Source organism: Mauremys mutica, chromosome 1 (assembly GCF_020497125.1).
Source record: "Mauremys mutica isolate MM-2020 ecotype Southern chromosome 1, ASM2049712v1, whole genome shotgun sequence".
Lineage (NCBI taxonomy): Eukaryota > Metazoa > Chordata > Testudines > Geoemydidae > Mauremys > Mauremys mutica.
The window spans coordinates 100,158,281-100,174,818 of NC_059072.1; the positions used below are offsets into that span (position 1 = coordinate 100,158,281).

Sequence of the window (16,538 nt, forward strand, 5' to 3'; positions counted from 1 at the left end):
GTTTTTGAATGCAGTTATGTAACAAAATAATGTAAGGCTTCAGAGCCTACAAGAAGTGGGCAGCATTATCTCCTGCAAATGTAAACAAACTTGTCTGTCTAAGCGACTGGCTGAACAAGAAGTAGGACTGAGTGGACTTGCAGGCTCTAAAATGTTACATTGTTTCGTTTTTGAATGCAGGTTTTTTTGTACATAATTCTACATTTGTAAGTTCAACTTTCATGATAAAGAGATTTTATTACAGTATTTGTATTAGGTGAATTGAAAAATACTATTTTGTTTTTTTATAGTGCAAATACTTGTCATAAAGAATAAATAAAAAGTGAGCACTGTACATTTTTGTATTTTGTGTTGTAATTGAAATCAATATATTTGAAAATGTAGGAAACATCCAAAAATCTTTAAATAAATGGTATTCTATTATTGTTTAACAGCGCAATTAATCGCGATTAATTTTTTTAATGGCTTGATAGCCCTAGTCACAGGAAAAGATCAGAACAAGGCCAAAATAAGAGGAGCAAGTGAATAGAAGAATGTAGAGCGTGTGCGCGCCACTGGAGGAAGAAAGAGGAGCGACATAACCAGATTATCATCTTTGTTGCATGTCAGTACAGTGCCTAAAACAATGGGGTCCCGATTCTTGATTGGGGTTCTTAAATGCTATAATAATAATAGCAGCAATAGAAATCATAATAGATAGGGTGGAGCGAGACCACAGACAGTTTCAAATCAGGCGAATAATTTTGACTTGGAATGAGAGATTAAATAAAACTATTGAGGGTGACATAGGATTCCATACCTTGAAACTTGGAATACATACCTTGGCTACAGAAATAGAGTTAAGAGCCTGATGCTGGAGATGCTGAGTTATGTGTGTCACAGAATCTGCCACAACCATACTTCTTCTATAAAATGTATGTTCTATTGCCTGCAGTCAGTTCCAAAACACAGTGGTTCATATTAATTATGAAGTGACAATCTAAGTAATTTCTTTCTATACTAACCACACTGTCCACCTGGCAATATAGGATTTCCCTTCACCACCCTTGTATTTTATATTAACTGGAGATGCTGAACACCCAAAACTTTTGCAAAATATCAGGCCACTTATTAAGGCGTCCATATATGGTTTTCAGACTCTAACTAGAGGTAACCATTTCTCTTTAAAAATCTTAGCCCTGTGTGTTTTCGCTATTTCAGCTCAACTTTCAAAAGATACTCTTCAAAACAGTGAACATCTTTCCCTGCAAAAAAATAGGATTGAGATAAAAAGCAAACTGTGGAGGTGTTTAGAAATTACATAAATATACTTTCCCTTTCTCTCCTCCATTCCATCCAATATTTTAGAAGTCACTGACACATTCTATCACTACGTTCTTTGCATGTGGTGTCTCTCAGCAGCTGTATGATGATGCTTAGATGAAATCATAAAACCAATCCTATAACCTACCTTGAGAAGTTCCACAAGTCTGCATAATGCTTTCACTGAGGTTTTGGTCATAGGTTTTTGCATTGACATGTAGAGATTCATTGTGGTTTTAATGATGGTGCTAAGGCTGTAAGCATAAAGAAAACCCTAGAAACAAATTGGGGGGGAAAAAAAGAATCTCCACAGTAATTCCAGACAAGTAAATATTCTCTATTTTTTTATTACCATACAGAACATAAATTCCTGCCTTTTCACTAGCCCTCCAGAGCATATGCAGCTCTCTCATGGACAGAACATGAGTTCTGTAGTAACATGAAAGTGGAAGTGAAGATCTATCAGTGAGTTTGTAATTATGAAGCTGCAAAGGAATCTGCAAGTCATTAAGACAGCTACAGAAACAATCAACAAATTAAATCACAAGCCAATGAACTAAGCATTCAGACAGACTAATCACAGTTCAAGTTCACTGTAACCCAACTAGGGTCACCAGATGTCCCGATATTAGAGGCTTTGTCTTATATACGCAACTATATCGCCCTGCCACCCCCACCCCCACAAAAAGTGTACCGATTTTTCACACTTGCTATCTGGTCACACTAAACCCAACCAAGAGAGGCATCAAGATGGAGAAACTGAACTAGGATGAGTCAAAAACAGTTGCAAAGTCCCCAAGAGATAAGTGAAATCAGTAAGATATGAAGTCATTGTAAAGCTCTACAACTTCTTTAAAAATCCAATTTCATAACAAACAAAGAAAGGGAAAACTGAAAAAAACCCAAAGAATATCACTAACATAGACATTAAAATGTGCCAAACTCTTTACATCAATTTAGGCTATATCCAGAAAGTCCAGAACAGCATCCAAGTATTCAAAACACAACTTTCAAATGGAATACAGCAAAAACTTGGAGAAATATAGCAAGTTAAAGGTGAAATTTTCAATTTGGTATAGAGAAAAATATCACAGCATATTAAAAGTAACTACTCAAAATTAGAAGAATAGATTCTCTCATTGGGATACCTTCAGATTCTTAATTCTTTATTTATTCTCATTTTAAGGAGAGTTTAAATATAAAAAAATAAACTTTTCATGTATACTATGAGCTCAGAAGGAAAAAATTCAGTTGATACTGAAGCCTGGAACTAGCAGTATCCATCAACAAAGGCAGAAGTGAGGACAGAGCTGCTACAAATTAATGGGGAAGACACTAGTGTTGTGTGTCTATTGTACATTCTCTATTAAACTTGCATTTATTTTCAATCAATGTTTTGTCAGGAAGCTGCATACAAAATGTGCAAGAAATAAATGCAGAAATCATGTACACATACAGCAAAACTATGCACTCTCACCAGAAAAGAAAATTAACTGCATCAGATGCTAAAGAGATTATCCCAAAACACTGTCGTTGAGTGCAACACAATTAGGCAATAGCCTGGAACTTGTTGCCAGAAATAAGAATACGATAAATACAACTAAATTAGACCCCAATCCCCGCCCCAATGTAAGCATCTCAGCATTGACAGTATACTTGAGAAAGACTATTTGAATGGGAAATGGGAACTACCTTGGGAAATCACTGAAGCTTCATTGGAAAGATTCCAGCTTCAGCCCATGAAGATCCAGTCAGACATTACTTTTTCACTTCCCAGAAAGCCCCATTTCTACCATTCTATTCTATACCATTCTAGTTCTATTAAGAACTAGACTGGACAACACATTTGAGAACATATTGCAGGGAAAAACCCTGCATTTGCAAGGGAATGCCGAGACGACCACATAACTTCTATGATTAGTTTTCAATACTCACTTGCTTCCTTCTAATCACCCAGTCCCTAGTGCAAAAAGCAGCACAAATACACTACATATAATTCAGCTAGCAGCATAGTAAGAAATAACCCACCTGTATAAAGACATTACATCTGTTAGAAAGGTCTTCAGAAAACTTATCCATCCGCTGTTCCTTAGACAAGATAGATTCCATTTTTGTCATCCATGAGCTCACAAAGACATAATATGACTGCATCTCTCTGGAAAAAGAAAAATACGTTACTCACTCCAGAGAGCAGCTGAATGCCATTTCCCCTTTTCCATACCAAGCATCGATGGCTAGTCCCTCTCAAGGAAAATGCATAGGAATATTCAGTCTCCAAATGCAATACTTTGCTCCCTTTGCAATGGGTACTAGAGTGCCTCAAACACAACCTTAAATGCTCTGTAAGGTAAGTATTAGCCGGCATGTGACAAGTGGGGTAACTAAGAAACAGAAGTTAAGAGACTTGCACAAGCTCGAACAATGAATCCAAGTCAGAGTCAGAATTAAAACTTAGATCTCCTGGTATTTCAGTCCTCCAATTTTCTTAACAGAAGGCCATGTTGCATAAGATCTCATTGTTAATACCTTGAATGAACAGCCCACTCAGATGCACTACATTTTTTTTTTAAATTAAAGTAGTGAATAAATCTGCAAAAATAAACTGTGCAAAAAAAAATTAAGTTATTTCAGGGTAAAAAGCTTTACCAAGTTTAAACCATAAAACAAAGACTCTATATCATCTGTTACCATATTAATGTCTGACTCAGTATTGTACAATTTGTTTTAAATACTGTAGTTGTAGAGGATGGATATACTGATTACACTGGGTATTATTAAAAATTCATTAAAAGTTAAGAACATAAGAATGGCTACACTGGGTCAGACCGATGGTCCAACTGGCCCAGCATCCTATCTTCCAACAGTAGCCAGTGCCAGATGCTTAAGGGGGAATGATCAGAACAGGACAATTATCAAATGACCCATCTCCTTTCATCCACTCCCAGCTTCTGGCAGTCAGAGGTTTAAGAACACCCAGAGTATGCGGTTGCATCTCTGACCATCTTGGTTAATAGTCATTGATGGACATGTCCTCCATGATTTAGTTCTTTTTTGAACCCAGTTACACTTTTGGCCTTCACAACATCCACAGGCAAGGAGTTCCACAGGTTGACTGTGCATTGTATGAAGTACATCCTTATGTTTGTTTTAAACCTGCTGCCTATTAATTTCACTGGGTGACCGTGGTTCTTGCATTATGTGAAGGATTAAGTAACACTTCCCCTATGTATCCAGTGGTGGTGTAGCCATGTTGGTCCCAGGGTATTAGAGAAACAAGGTGGGTGAGGTAATATATTTTATTGGACCAACTTCTGTAGGGGAGAGACTCAAGCTTTTGAGCTTACACAGAGCTCTTCTTCAGGTCTGGGAAATGTACTCAGTGCATCACAACTGAGTGGACACACTGAGTAAGTTTCCCAGACCTGAAGAAGAGCTCTGTGTAGGCTCAAAAGCTTGTCTCTCTCACCAACAGCAGTGGGTCCAATAAAAAAAAAATATATATTACTTTCCCTATTCACTTCCTCCATGCCATTCATAATTTTATAGACCTCTATCATATTCCCCCCTTAATTATCTCTTTTCTAAACTGAACAGTCCCAGTCTTTTTAATCACTTCTCCTCATACAGAAGCTGTTCCATACCCCTAATCAGTTTTGTTGCCCTTCTCCGTACCATTCTCAATATTAATATACCTTTTTTGAGATGGAGTGACCAGAACTGGACACCGCATTCAAGGTGCGAACGTACAATGGATTTATACAGTGGCATTATGATATTATCTAATTCCTTTCCTAATAGTTCCTAAAATTCTGTTAACTTTTTTTTTGACTGGTGCTGACCATTGAGCAGATATTTTCAGAGAAGTATCCACAGTGACTCGAAGATCTTTCTTGCGTAGTAACAGCTAATTTGGAGCCCATCATTTTGTATGTATCACTGGAATTAATTTTTCCAAAGTGCATTACATTTTGCATTTATCAACATTGAATTTCATCTGCCATTTTGTTGCCCAGTCACCTAGTTTTGTGAGATCCCATTGCAACTCTTCACAGACAGCTTTGGACTTAACTATTGAGTCGTTTTGTATTGTCTGAAAACTTTGCCACTTGTTTACCCCCTTTTCCAGCTCTTTTATGAATATGTTGTATAGCATTGGTCCCAGTACAGATCCTTGGGGGACCCTGCTATTTCACCTCTCTCCATTGGGAAAATTGACTGTTTATTCCTATACTTTGTTTCCTAACCTTTAACTAGTTACGGATCCATGAGAGGACCTTCCCTCCTATCCCATGACTGCTTACTTTGCTTAAGAGTGTTTGATGTGGGACCTTGTAAAAGGCTTTCTGAAAGTCCAAGTACACTATTATCAAGTGGATCTCCCTGCCCACCTGCTTGTTGAAACCCTCAAAGAATTCTAACAGATTGAGGCATGATTTCCCTTTGAAAAAGGCATGTTGACTTTTCCCCAATATATCATGTTCATCTATGTTCTTCTAAGTTTGTTAATGATAATAAGCAGTATCTCAAAAGGTGCAGTCCTTTATAAAACCTACTTGGTAAGTAACTGAGCCTTCTGCTGTAGAAAATTCTCCCTTTGAGTTTTAATCGCATGATGGCTTCTCCTATCCAGAAGTTTGGCAGCAGCTGGCATTTTCTGGATCAGAAAGTTATCAGCAAACCAAATAATATTAGCAGTTAATGTGATGGCTGGCACCTAGAGCATCAAAAGAGAAGAAAAATTAAAATCAAACGGGGTAGCAATTCCTAATAATTATGATTGAAATGAAATTAATTCCAGTTACAAAAATCTAAAAATCAACATTATACCACCTCCCACGAGCTCAGAACCTTTTTACTTGAACTATTTGTTATATGTCAGAAAGCGTGCAAAACTTTAAAAGTATTAATCAAATATTCCTTGTATGCAGCACAAGTGCTATGTGGGGAAAAAAAAGGTCCTGCCCTGAAAAGCATATATTTACATCAATATGCAGAATTATTATTGTAAATGTTTCTCAGGTGTATTAAGCCACGCACTGCTCATGTGTTCATGTATTTTGAATGAGCTACAATAAATGCTACTGTAGTCAAGATTTTTCATTTTCCACTAATGCCAGGAAATGGTAACATCTTACGGCCAAAGTGTTAAGGTACAAAGTCATTCCTCAATCCCCTAATGTACTAGAAAAAATACACATACAGAAACCACAATAAAAAATATTTTCTCTCAAGAACATTAACTATCTTTAATAAAATCAAAACTTTTCACTTTTCTAACTTAGCCAAGCTTGTAACCCAATCTAAAACCATAGAGAGTAAATAAATTAACTTATCCAAAATTACGCTTTTAAAAAGTTAGAATAAAATTAAAGTTGATACATCAAATACTGATAGCAAAGAAATAGAGATGAGATAAATACAACCTCCTTTTGTACTCAGAATAATTGTGTTTTACTTTTGAAAACCCTAACCATACTGCATTTTAATAAAAACTAAAATATATTTAATTTCATTTTGCTTTTAATATATTTTTAAAATTATTAAAGGAAACAGCAAAATCTTCACCTTTTTGCCAATGTCCAGTAACGATTTGTAAAATTTCTTGTCTACTGTCCGAAAAATCTGAAAATGCAGTACAAAGAGACCACAAATTCCTACGTACTTATCTCTCTGGTCAATTTCTGACGGTTCACCTTGTATAAATACATACAGAAGAAAATATTTTTGAAATCTGTTTCTAGACAAACAATATAAAAACGTTTACAAACAATGAAGTCTGCATGAAAAAAAGCACATCTTGAATTACCAAGTTTAGCTTCAACATTTGCAAAAATTGTGCGAATACTATGTGCAAACTCTTCGGCAAAAGTGCTATTCTTCGAGACAGCCACTCCTCCATTGAGAGAGTCAAACTGTTGTTCTATACAGGCCTGAAAGAAAACAAGACTCATTTACAATGCTAAATCCATGAAGTCTGGGCATCCAATGAATATTGTTATTGGAAATAGGTTGTCTCATAGCATGAATCTGTAAAGTCACAGTTTCAATTTAAAACACAGCTGAAGTCAATGTTCAAATGTGTTTTGTCTGGTTCATTACACTGAATGAATTTTAGTATTAGGGGATAAGAATTTTTTTTTTAGCAAGAATGTGGGCTTTATGTTTTGTTATTGATTGGTTTTGCTTATGTAAGGCACTCAGACAACTCAGTTATGGGAGACTATATGCATTTCCAGAATAAAATACATTACTAAAAAGCTCTTGGCTGATCAAGGGTATTGCCTCATTTGTTTTTAGGATGTGAATCATGAAGCTGAAATGTTCAACAACAAGACAGACATGTAACCTTAGTAAGGAAAGAGTAAAAGTATGTTGGTGGATATATTGGAAAATATTTACTAGTTTTATAATTTTGTTTTAATATTTTCTTCACGTTCTTTGTTCTGATCAAGGAGGAAGAAAGCTGTCTTGCTTGCATACCAGACAAATTCCCATTGAGCCATCTAAATTAAACATACAATAAAGTCTTTGTGTAAATGTGACATCGGAGAGAATTATAATGGAAAATTCTTCTTAGATAGCTGGCAATACGATTCCGTGAAGTAAGAAGCATTTCTTGCTGAATAAACTGCACTATGTTTGACAATAAAGTGTACTCATAATTAGCATCTAGGAGGTTATTCATAGGAGGAGAGGACTGACATTAATTAGGATATAACAATTAGAAAAGACCTAAACGTAACATAACGTAAAATGTCTGTCTTGTTTCAATGCTTGTTTACAATTTCAAATTTCAAATTTAAGTATTAAGGGCCAGAGCCTCAGTATAGTGTATTTCAGCATAGTTCCACTGAGACAATGCAGCTACACTGATTCCCACCATCTGAGCCCCTTTAATTTCCATATTTAAAGTTTACGAGAGATTTTACTTAAAACAAAGATCTCCATGCCAGCAGCCCACCCTACCCACCCAAACGAGGGATGGGAACTCAGCCGGATTGATGCTGTAGGTTTAGCAAACTGCCTGTTTAGGAGGAAAGGAAGGAACTTTTCCTCCCAGGGGCCAATTGGTGGAGGACCAGGGTGTTTTGTGCCTGGCTCGCCGCACCTGCAAGCCACAGGGGGTTAAGTAGGAATGCGCATGATACCTAACTGAGGTACTGGGTGGTGCTGTTTACTTGTTGCAACTTGAAGCTGGTTTCCAGTACAGTTGAGAGAATACAATGAATGGTTCCCAGAGGTAACAGACCTGGGATTTTGGTGATGGGCCTTAGGCTCATGTGATAAATGGAGACCTTGTGGTCTTCATGGTCCCCATCCTGGTGCACCTGAAAGGGGGAGGGTGCTTGGACTGAGAGCAGAATCCTGGGGGATAGACTCAAGAGTGTTACCCAGCATAATGGGTTATATGATTAGAAGCCCTGTAACTCCCACACTGGAACCAATTAAATGCCTGGTATAGGAGAGTGTAGGTGATGGGCAGGTAGCACCCCAAACTTGTGTTAAAGTTTAATAAAAGTTGCGACCTGTCGCTTAATTCCATGCATGTGTCTGTTTTCATTTTTCCACTGTGTCCACATCAATGAAATTCTTGTTACAAACCTGATTGCAGTATGGCATTTCTTACTCAGAAAAAACTCCCGGTGACTACAACAGAAGTGCAGGTCTGGGCTCTTTATTGGCACTGTTTTGTGACTTCATAATTTACTGTTCAGTGCGCCAACTAGTTTGATCAACACACAATTTTCCCTATGCTCTGTCAATACCATAAATATGGCTAAAAGCATAAATCATTGTCACAAATGTAATCACTTTTCAGTAAGACAGATACCAGCAGGCTTGTAAACAATATGTATTTTCAAACATGTTTCAGGTTTTTCTCCATGGCAAGCTATGGACTTGCACATTTCTGGGCTGAACAAGAAAGGTGCAATTACCTTTTAGCCACAAGTTATTTTGTCATATGTACAAGCCTGGTGATGATTAAGGGGTATGATTCATGTTTTAACAAATACTTTCAAAATCAGAAATGTTGTAGCTGTAAGGAAAATATCTAAAGTTAAATCATATCCAGTTTAAAGAAAATCAAAGCACTTACAGAAGATCAATATCCTATTATACAACATTTTAAAAATTAAGTTCCTAGGAAACAGTTTCCCCACAGTACCATGGAATGTGTGTTAATCTAAATTTATTTACCTGGAATATCATCCCATCGAGTAACTGGCCTTCCAGTTTCAATAACAACTTCTCAAATGGCTTCAGTTTATCTTCCTGAATACCAAACTTTGAAGGGTTGTGATGGACAGATTTCAGTAGTCTTGAGAAAGAACATACACAATCCAATTAAAACAAAACAACACCGTTTGTATCGCATCTTATACTTGTTTCAAGGAGTCCTCCATTCTAAGGGAATATCTACACTGCAGCAGAGAGTGCTTCCCAGCACAGGTAGGCAGACACGAGTTAGCTCTGCTCAAGCTGGCGTGCTACAAATTGCAGTGTAGCCCGGGGAAGCTTGGGCTAGCCACCTGAGTTCAAACCTGCCCCGACTCCCTGAGTATATACTTGGGTGACTACCCCCGAGCCGCCAACCATGCTACCCCGGGCTGCACTGCTATTGTTAACTCCATTAAAGCTAGCATGCTAGCATGTCTGCCTACCTGCACTGGGAAGCACACTCCCAGCTGCAGTATAGATGTATCCTAAGAGTCTAGAGTCACTAACACATAGGTTGCAAACTGTGAGTCGTGAGCCCAAATGGGTCGCGCCATCAGCGGATGGGGTTCCGGGTCCAACAGGCCAGATTCAGCCTGCGAGACGATGCTGTCTGCCCCTAAACCTGTCCAGACCTGCTCCACAAATGCTGCACCAGGAAGCCGCCCTTTTGATCTACAGAATGGCACCGTCTGCACAGCACAACCTCACATGTACAGCATGTGCAGAGGGTGCCATTCTGTAGATCAAAACAGCTGCCTCCTGGTGCACCATTTGTGGAGCAGGTCCAGAGATATTGGCCATGTGGAGGTGGCTGTGCAGATGCCAATTTGGCCATTTGCACCATCCAGCTGCGTAAGCACCCAGCTGAGGGACTTGAATGCAGAAGATCCTTATCAACAGCCTCATCAACAGAGCATCCTCTCTGCTCGAGCTGATAAGAGCCTGTGGTAGCCTTTTCTGAGATGCGAATCTGCAGTGGCTTGTAAGCTCCTTAAGGCAGCGCCCATATCTTCTTTTATGCCACCTTGAGTACCCTGTTGGCATTCAAGGATAAAGAATCATAGTAAGTCACTGTCTCCATGCTGCCCTAGTATCAGCACAGAGGGCCTTCCTAAGTCGTGGCCTCATTTGCTTAACAGTGAATTCCTCTTTCTTATTTGTGATAAGAGGCACAATGCATTCATTTTTACACAGAGTAGCTGCTTCAACCTCCAGCAACAAGTCTAGTAATGCAGTTATTAATGGAAAAGAAGTGTCTGAGAAACCTGCTTGCAAATATAATGAGGGTCTCTGATTTTGGCTTCACCAGTGTTTTGGTCAAGAGTGAAGAAAGGCCTTAATGCCTGCTGTGTCACACTGTGTTATCCAGTAGAGAGCATTAGAAAACATACTTAATGTGTAAATTCCTTGGACTCCTTGTGTTGCCTTGTTGCTGTCTGGAGTCGCAGGCCCCAGAGTCATGTAGGCCCCAGCACTAACATATCCCTAACAGAATCCGTGTCTGCCCTTCACAAACTAATAATTTAAAGGTCACTGTGTCAGCAAAGGCAAATTGCAGAAGAATAATCCATCCCTACTGGAAGATTTCTATGATCTCAACTGATTTTGCACTACAGTAATATCGCACAGCACTTGATCCTGCAACCCTTACTTAAGCAAATATTTCTATTCAAGTCCACTTGAGAGTAGCCCTGTAAGGGTGACAGGATACTGTAGTTTTAGCCACAGTTCACACTTCCCTTTAAGATAAGATTTCTTATCAAATACATTCTCTCTCAAACATCAGCAGCCATTACCCTTCTACTCAAGGTTGTATCAGCAGCCCAAGTAACAGGCTAAGTTTGTAGGAATTTCAATCTGGCACTGTACATTTTTTTTCTTGCGCCAGTAAGATGACACAATGAAGACCCAACTCTGCTCCCACTGAAGTCAGTGGCAACTCTCATTGACACAGGCTCAAGCCCTAGAATTTTAGCAAATACTAGGGCTTTCAAATTCATTTTCTTTAGACCAAAATTTATCCACCTGTTTTTAATATTTACACTGTGGGAATATGTGTAAGGCTCCACTTGCATACCTTTTGTACATGGTCCAGTGGTCTTTCAGAGTGGCATGATTGTCAACTATTTCATCCAGCGTGAGTAAGACTGTCAGCAGCTCCCCTAGATGCTCATACATAGTCTGGTAAAGAAGTTCTAGTAGTTACTCAATGGTTTCATGCAATGCAAACAAAGATTTATTTTTAGTGTTCTTTCACTACAGAGAAGGAATGTTACAGTTAACATGGAGGTGCCACTCAAACTAGCTGACCTGTCTTGACAATGAAGGTAGGATTCTCAAAAAGTGTTTGTGACACAGAAACACAAGTCCCATCCACTTTTGATCTAAGAAAGTTAGCATATATCTGGATGTAATGACCATTTCCATATAATAAGAAACAGTGACTAGACAACTCTGTCCTGAGAGTAGGATTCCAACACACATTGAAAATGATGCTTTAATTCATTTTTCTCCTCGCTCTCACAAGAAAACTTAGAAATCTTTCAGATTTGTTTATAAAACTAAAAAAAAATTAAAATCCTCTAAACCAGTGTTGCTTTAAATCATCTCACCTGAAAATGAACTCCTGATGTCTCTATAATTTTAGGTGCATTCCTGCAATAGATAAGGAAACAAAACAATATCTTATTTTTTCATTATTAGCTAGAACTTATTTATTTTGCACATTTTAATTGTTGTTAGAGGTATCAGTCCCTTAACAGTTTTTCTTGCATATTTTACTTCAAGAAAGTCATTGTGGTAATTGTTATCAGTAATGAAAAATATAGTCCAACACATAATAAAAATGCATATTAAAAATTGGTTTTGACAACCAATGTAACAATATCATAGAATCATAGAATATCAGGGTTGGAAGGGACCTCAGGAGGTCCATCTAGTCCCTGCTCAAAGCAGGACCAATCCCCAACTAAATCAGGTTGATAACATTTTCCAAATCATAATGAAACATCGGTTTGTTAAATTGTAGGTCTAGTCTGTTGCACATGTGTATTAAGTCCCAGTGACATTAATAATTAGCATTTTTATAATGTCTCATCCCAAAGGTCCCAAAACACTTTACAAACTTAACCAACTGATAAGCAAGCTAGACACCCAGCTTCACTTCATTCACCACTGAAACAGAGCAGCTGTGTAGAGATGCAAAGTTCTGTTAAATAGCAGCCTTGGTAGAAGAATACCATAACCAATTAAAACAGCAGAGGAAACTTAGGCAGAATGAATTAACCTATTTAGAATATGGCCAAAGCTCTAGCATTCACATCCCTAACTCTAAGACATCATGAGGTCTTTCAACGACCAAGTCCCATTCTTTTATTTTATATCTGATTTGTAAGACAACAGCTCCAGTAGTACAGTGGCCCCTACCATAGTAACATTGCACTGATTTAGTACCAACTCATTTATAGTACTGACTCACAATAGAAGTTATGCACATATCATGAAGAGTGCATGTCCCCTTCAATAGCGTGTGTTGTATGTATACTTTTTTCAGCCATTTTATAAACTGTGTGATTTTTCAAAAATTTATAAACTGCAAAAATTCAGTCTAAATATGCTTTCCATGTGACTTTAGCCTAGGAGTGTTGCTAGTATGTTGAGACCAGATATACAAATTGACTTGAGTTTCAGAGGTGTCAAGCATCCACAGCTCCCACTCACTTCAACTGGAGTTTCATGTCTGAAAACCATGCCCTTAGTCTCTCAAGTGATGTACACTAAAATTGACAATATAAAAATGAATAACTAAGACTAATTAGCAATTATAGCATCTCCACCTGAAAACATAAGTTCTAAATCCTACAGATGAAACCAAAGACAAAGTAAATACCCAAGACCCTCTGATGTAAGACACTGCCTCCCATATACCAAGACATCATTACTGTCAAATTGGCATACAAAGCAATAAAGCCATACTCAAGACAATACCTATGATACTAATGTTTAAATAAAAATCTGATCAAGTTTGCTCAAGTACACATTATGATCACACATTTATAATATTAAAATTAAATAATGTGACCTAATATTTTTAAGCTTCTTAAGCTATTTGATTTTACCATTTCTTCAAAATGTTAGACTGGTATCTCCACAGCATCTCTCAGCTAACATAAGACATCCATTCCTCCTGCCAGTAGGGCAGGGACTAAGTCCAATAATTAGAGGATATAAAGGTCAGCCACATTAGCACCAAGATTTGTTCCTTCTGAAAAGAGACAGCTCTCCTGAAATATGCCTTTTAGTTTAAAAGACATTCTTGCATCTCATCACAAAAAAGCACTTAAAGCAGACGATGATTCTTTTAATAAATAAAATCCTTTTAAAAAGTAGCTTATGTGGGCACATAAGGCTGCATTAAAAACTACTCTCCACATTTTCTGACCAGAGTATTACAATGTTTACCATGCTTTAGGGAGATCATAACATCTTGCACTTTGTTTAATAATAAAAAGGGGATATAGCATTTCTGCCAATAATTACTTGTTGCTGGTATAGAGAACAGCCAGCTGATGAATTACATTCATCACCACTTCATCGCACCGTGTAACAAAACAAGACAGCTCCTGAAATGACAAATTTTGCATACGTTGGTATTATTTCCAAGACTGTGAACAACAATCATGCAACCAGAACCCCAAGTTTAACTTCCTAATTCCAGTCTGAGGCTGCTCACAACTGCAGCCTGGACAGGAAGTCAGGCACATTTCCTGAAGCATGTTTCTTTAGGATTTAGGGTTAATGAAGCTACACAGAGGCATAAGAGGGAGTAAGAATCCTTCTCCTTATTGAGTGGCCAGCAATAGGGCTAGCTAGAACCACAGTCCTCCCTCAGGGGAGCTTCACTCAGATGCTTCCTCCCGGAACAAATATGCAGACACTGGGCACGGCTTTGCTCCACCTCACCCATGCAATGGCCAAGAGCTGGCTGGTTGCTTGGGGGAGTATAGTACACCTTTAAAAGGGATGTAATAAGTTACACCCCACCCCAAACAAAGAGCCCTAGAAGGCATTATGATTCTAAGGCACAAGGCCCCCCTACAACCCTCCCTCAGGCAGTGTGTGTAAGCACCACTGCTTTCTATGAACTCCATGACAAAAGCATGCTCTAGCCCAGTGGTTTTCAAACTGAGTTACGTGTATCCCTAAAGGTACGCGAGCTCTTGTCAAGGGGTACGCGAGAAAAATCCTGTAATGGCAGACAATGCATTTTATTTAGTACAGGGGTTTTCAAACTCTGGGGTGCACTCCCCTAGGGGTACTCGGGGAGAGAGTGTCACCTCCACTCCCTACTCACCTCAGCAGGGCCACCCAGCCAGTCTGGATTGGCCGGGGGGGGACCCAAAATTGTTACTCAGCACTGAGGCCACCCTTTGAATTAGAATTTTTGGTTGTAACAGGCTGGGTGGCCCACTGAGGTGAGTTAGAGGGTGGAGGTGGTGCTCCCTCCCTGAGCCCCGCCATGCAGAGCTGGCCTGAGCCACCTAGCGTCGCCACTTACCCCCACCCCAAACATTCCTCCATGTCCACCTAGGGAGGCGCACCCCCACAGTTTAAAAACCTCTAGAAGCTGTTGCTAAATGGAAAGCAGAAATCTGGGGGGGGCACGTGACTCCGCATGTCCCTCCATGCGTCGCCTCTGTCTATCTCAGATGGGGATGTGTAGTAGACTACATTATTTGGAAAGAGGTACGCAGCCTAAAGTTTGAAAACCACTGCTCTCTTTGAAGCCATGCCAAGCTTAAGCCACCAATCAGACAGATTACAGATAAACAGCTACAGTTACAGACATGCTGGATTTAAAACTGAAAGTGGAGAGGACAGAGAATTCAGCAAGGGACACAAGAACAGGAGTGAACATTTGAAATGCAACAGCAAGACTGGATAGGATTATGAAGTCATCTGGCACATCTCCACTAGTGATGATACACACTGGAATCAATGGTGGAGTGGTAAATAATCAGGACAGAACAGTCATACAGAGCGATCTGAATCACTTGGTAAGCTGGCCCCATACAAACACAGTTCATTTCAATACAGCCAAAAGTAAATACATCTAGGTACAAGGAATGCAGGCCATGGCTATAAAATGAGGACTGTATCCTGGAAAGCAGTGACTTTGAAATGATCTGGGGTCCTAGTGCACAAGCAAATGAACAGTGTGATACTGTGGCAAAAAGGGCTAATGTGATCCTTGGGTGCATAAACAGGGGAGTTGGGAGTAGGAGGTGATTGTTACCTTTTTAATACAGCATGGGTGAGACCAATACTGGAATACTGTGTCCAGTTCAAATATCCACATTTTTAAAAGGATGTTGAAAAACTGAAGAGCGGGCAGAAAAGAGTCACAAAAGTGACTCTAGGGCTGGAGAAAATGCTTTACAGTGAGATTTAAACAGCTCAATCTGTTTTGCTTGTCAAAAGGAGATTGAGAGGTGACTTGATTACAGTGCATAAGTACCTTCACGTGGAGAAAATACCAGGAACTAAAGTGCTCTTTAATCTAATGGAGACAGGTATAACAAGAACCAATGGCTGGAGGCTGAAGCCAGACAAATTCAAGTTAGAAATATGGGGGGAGGGGGATTCAAAATGCAGGTAATTAACAATTAGAACAAATTACCAAGGGAAGCGGTGGATAGTTTTCAGCTCAAGACTAGATGCCATTTTGGAAGATGTGTTTGGCTAAAACACAAGTTACTGGGCTCAATACATGGATAACTGGGTGAAACGTAATGGCCTATTGTATTCAGGTCAAACTAGATGACCTATTGGTACTTTCTGGCTTTAAACTATATCAATCTACGGAAGAGTTAAAAAAATCTAAATTGGCTTTTTATCATAAATGCAGTTGGTTTACATTTTTATCATAAATGCAGTTGGTTTACAGTTGGACATGCAAACAGCCTGGTCAGTTTCACTTTCTGCTTTTCCTTTGCTTAAAAACGTTGCTTGGGTTT

At 38.8% G+C, this 16,538-nt stretch overlaps 1 protein-coding gene across 2 annotated transcripts in view; it reads right to left on the reverse strand.

Moving 5' to 3' along the window:
- The window catches only part of WASHC4 (WASH complex subunit 4), a 58,099-nt gene that overhangs the window by 29,001 nt on the left and 12,560 nt on the right, over nucleotides 1-16,538 (reverse strand). For both annotated transcript variants that reach the window (XM_044987422.1, XR_006573528.1), the window contains exons 7-16: nucleotides 14,062-14,144; nucleotides 12,135-12,177; nucleotides 11,600-11,703; nucleotides 9,502-9,622; nucleotides 7,109-7,232; nucleotides 6,868-6,995; nucleotides 5,856-6,016; nucleotides 3,331-3,457; nucleotides 1,451-1,576; nucleotides 821-928 (exon numbers count right to left, since the gene is read on the reverse strand). In XM_044987422.1, coding sequence (XP_044843357.1) covers nucleotides 821-928; nucleotides 1,451-1,576; nucleotides 3,331-3,457; nucleotides 5,856-6,016; nucleotides 6,868-6,995; nucleotides 7,109-7,232; nucleotides 9,502-9,622; nucleotides 11,600-11,703; nucleotides 12,135-12,177; nucleotides 14,062-14,144 — 1,125 coding nt within the window. The remainder of the gene's footprint in view (nucleotides 1-820; nucleotides 929-1,450; nucleotides 1,577-3,330; nucleotides 3,458-5,855; nucleotides 6,017-6,867; nucleotides 6,996-7,108; nucleotides 7,233-9,501; nucleotides 9,623-11,599; nucleotides 11,704-12,134; nucleotides 12,178-14,061; nucleotides 14,145-16,538) is intronic.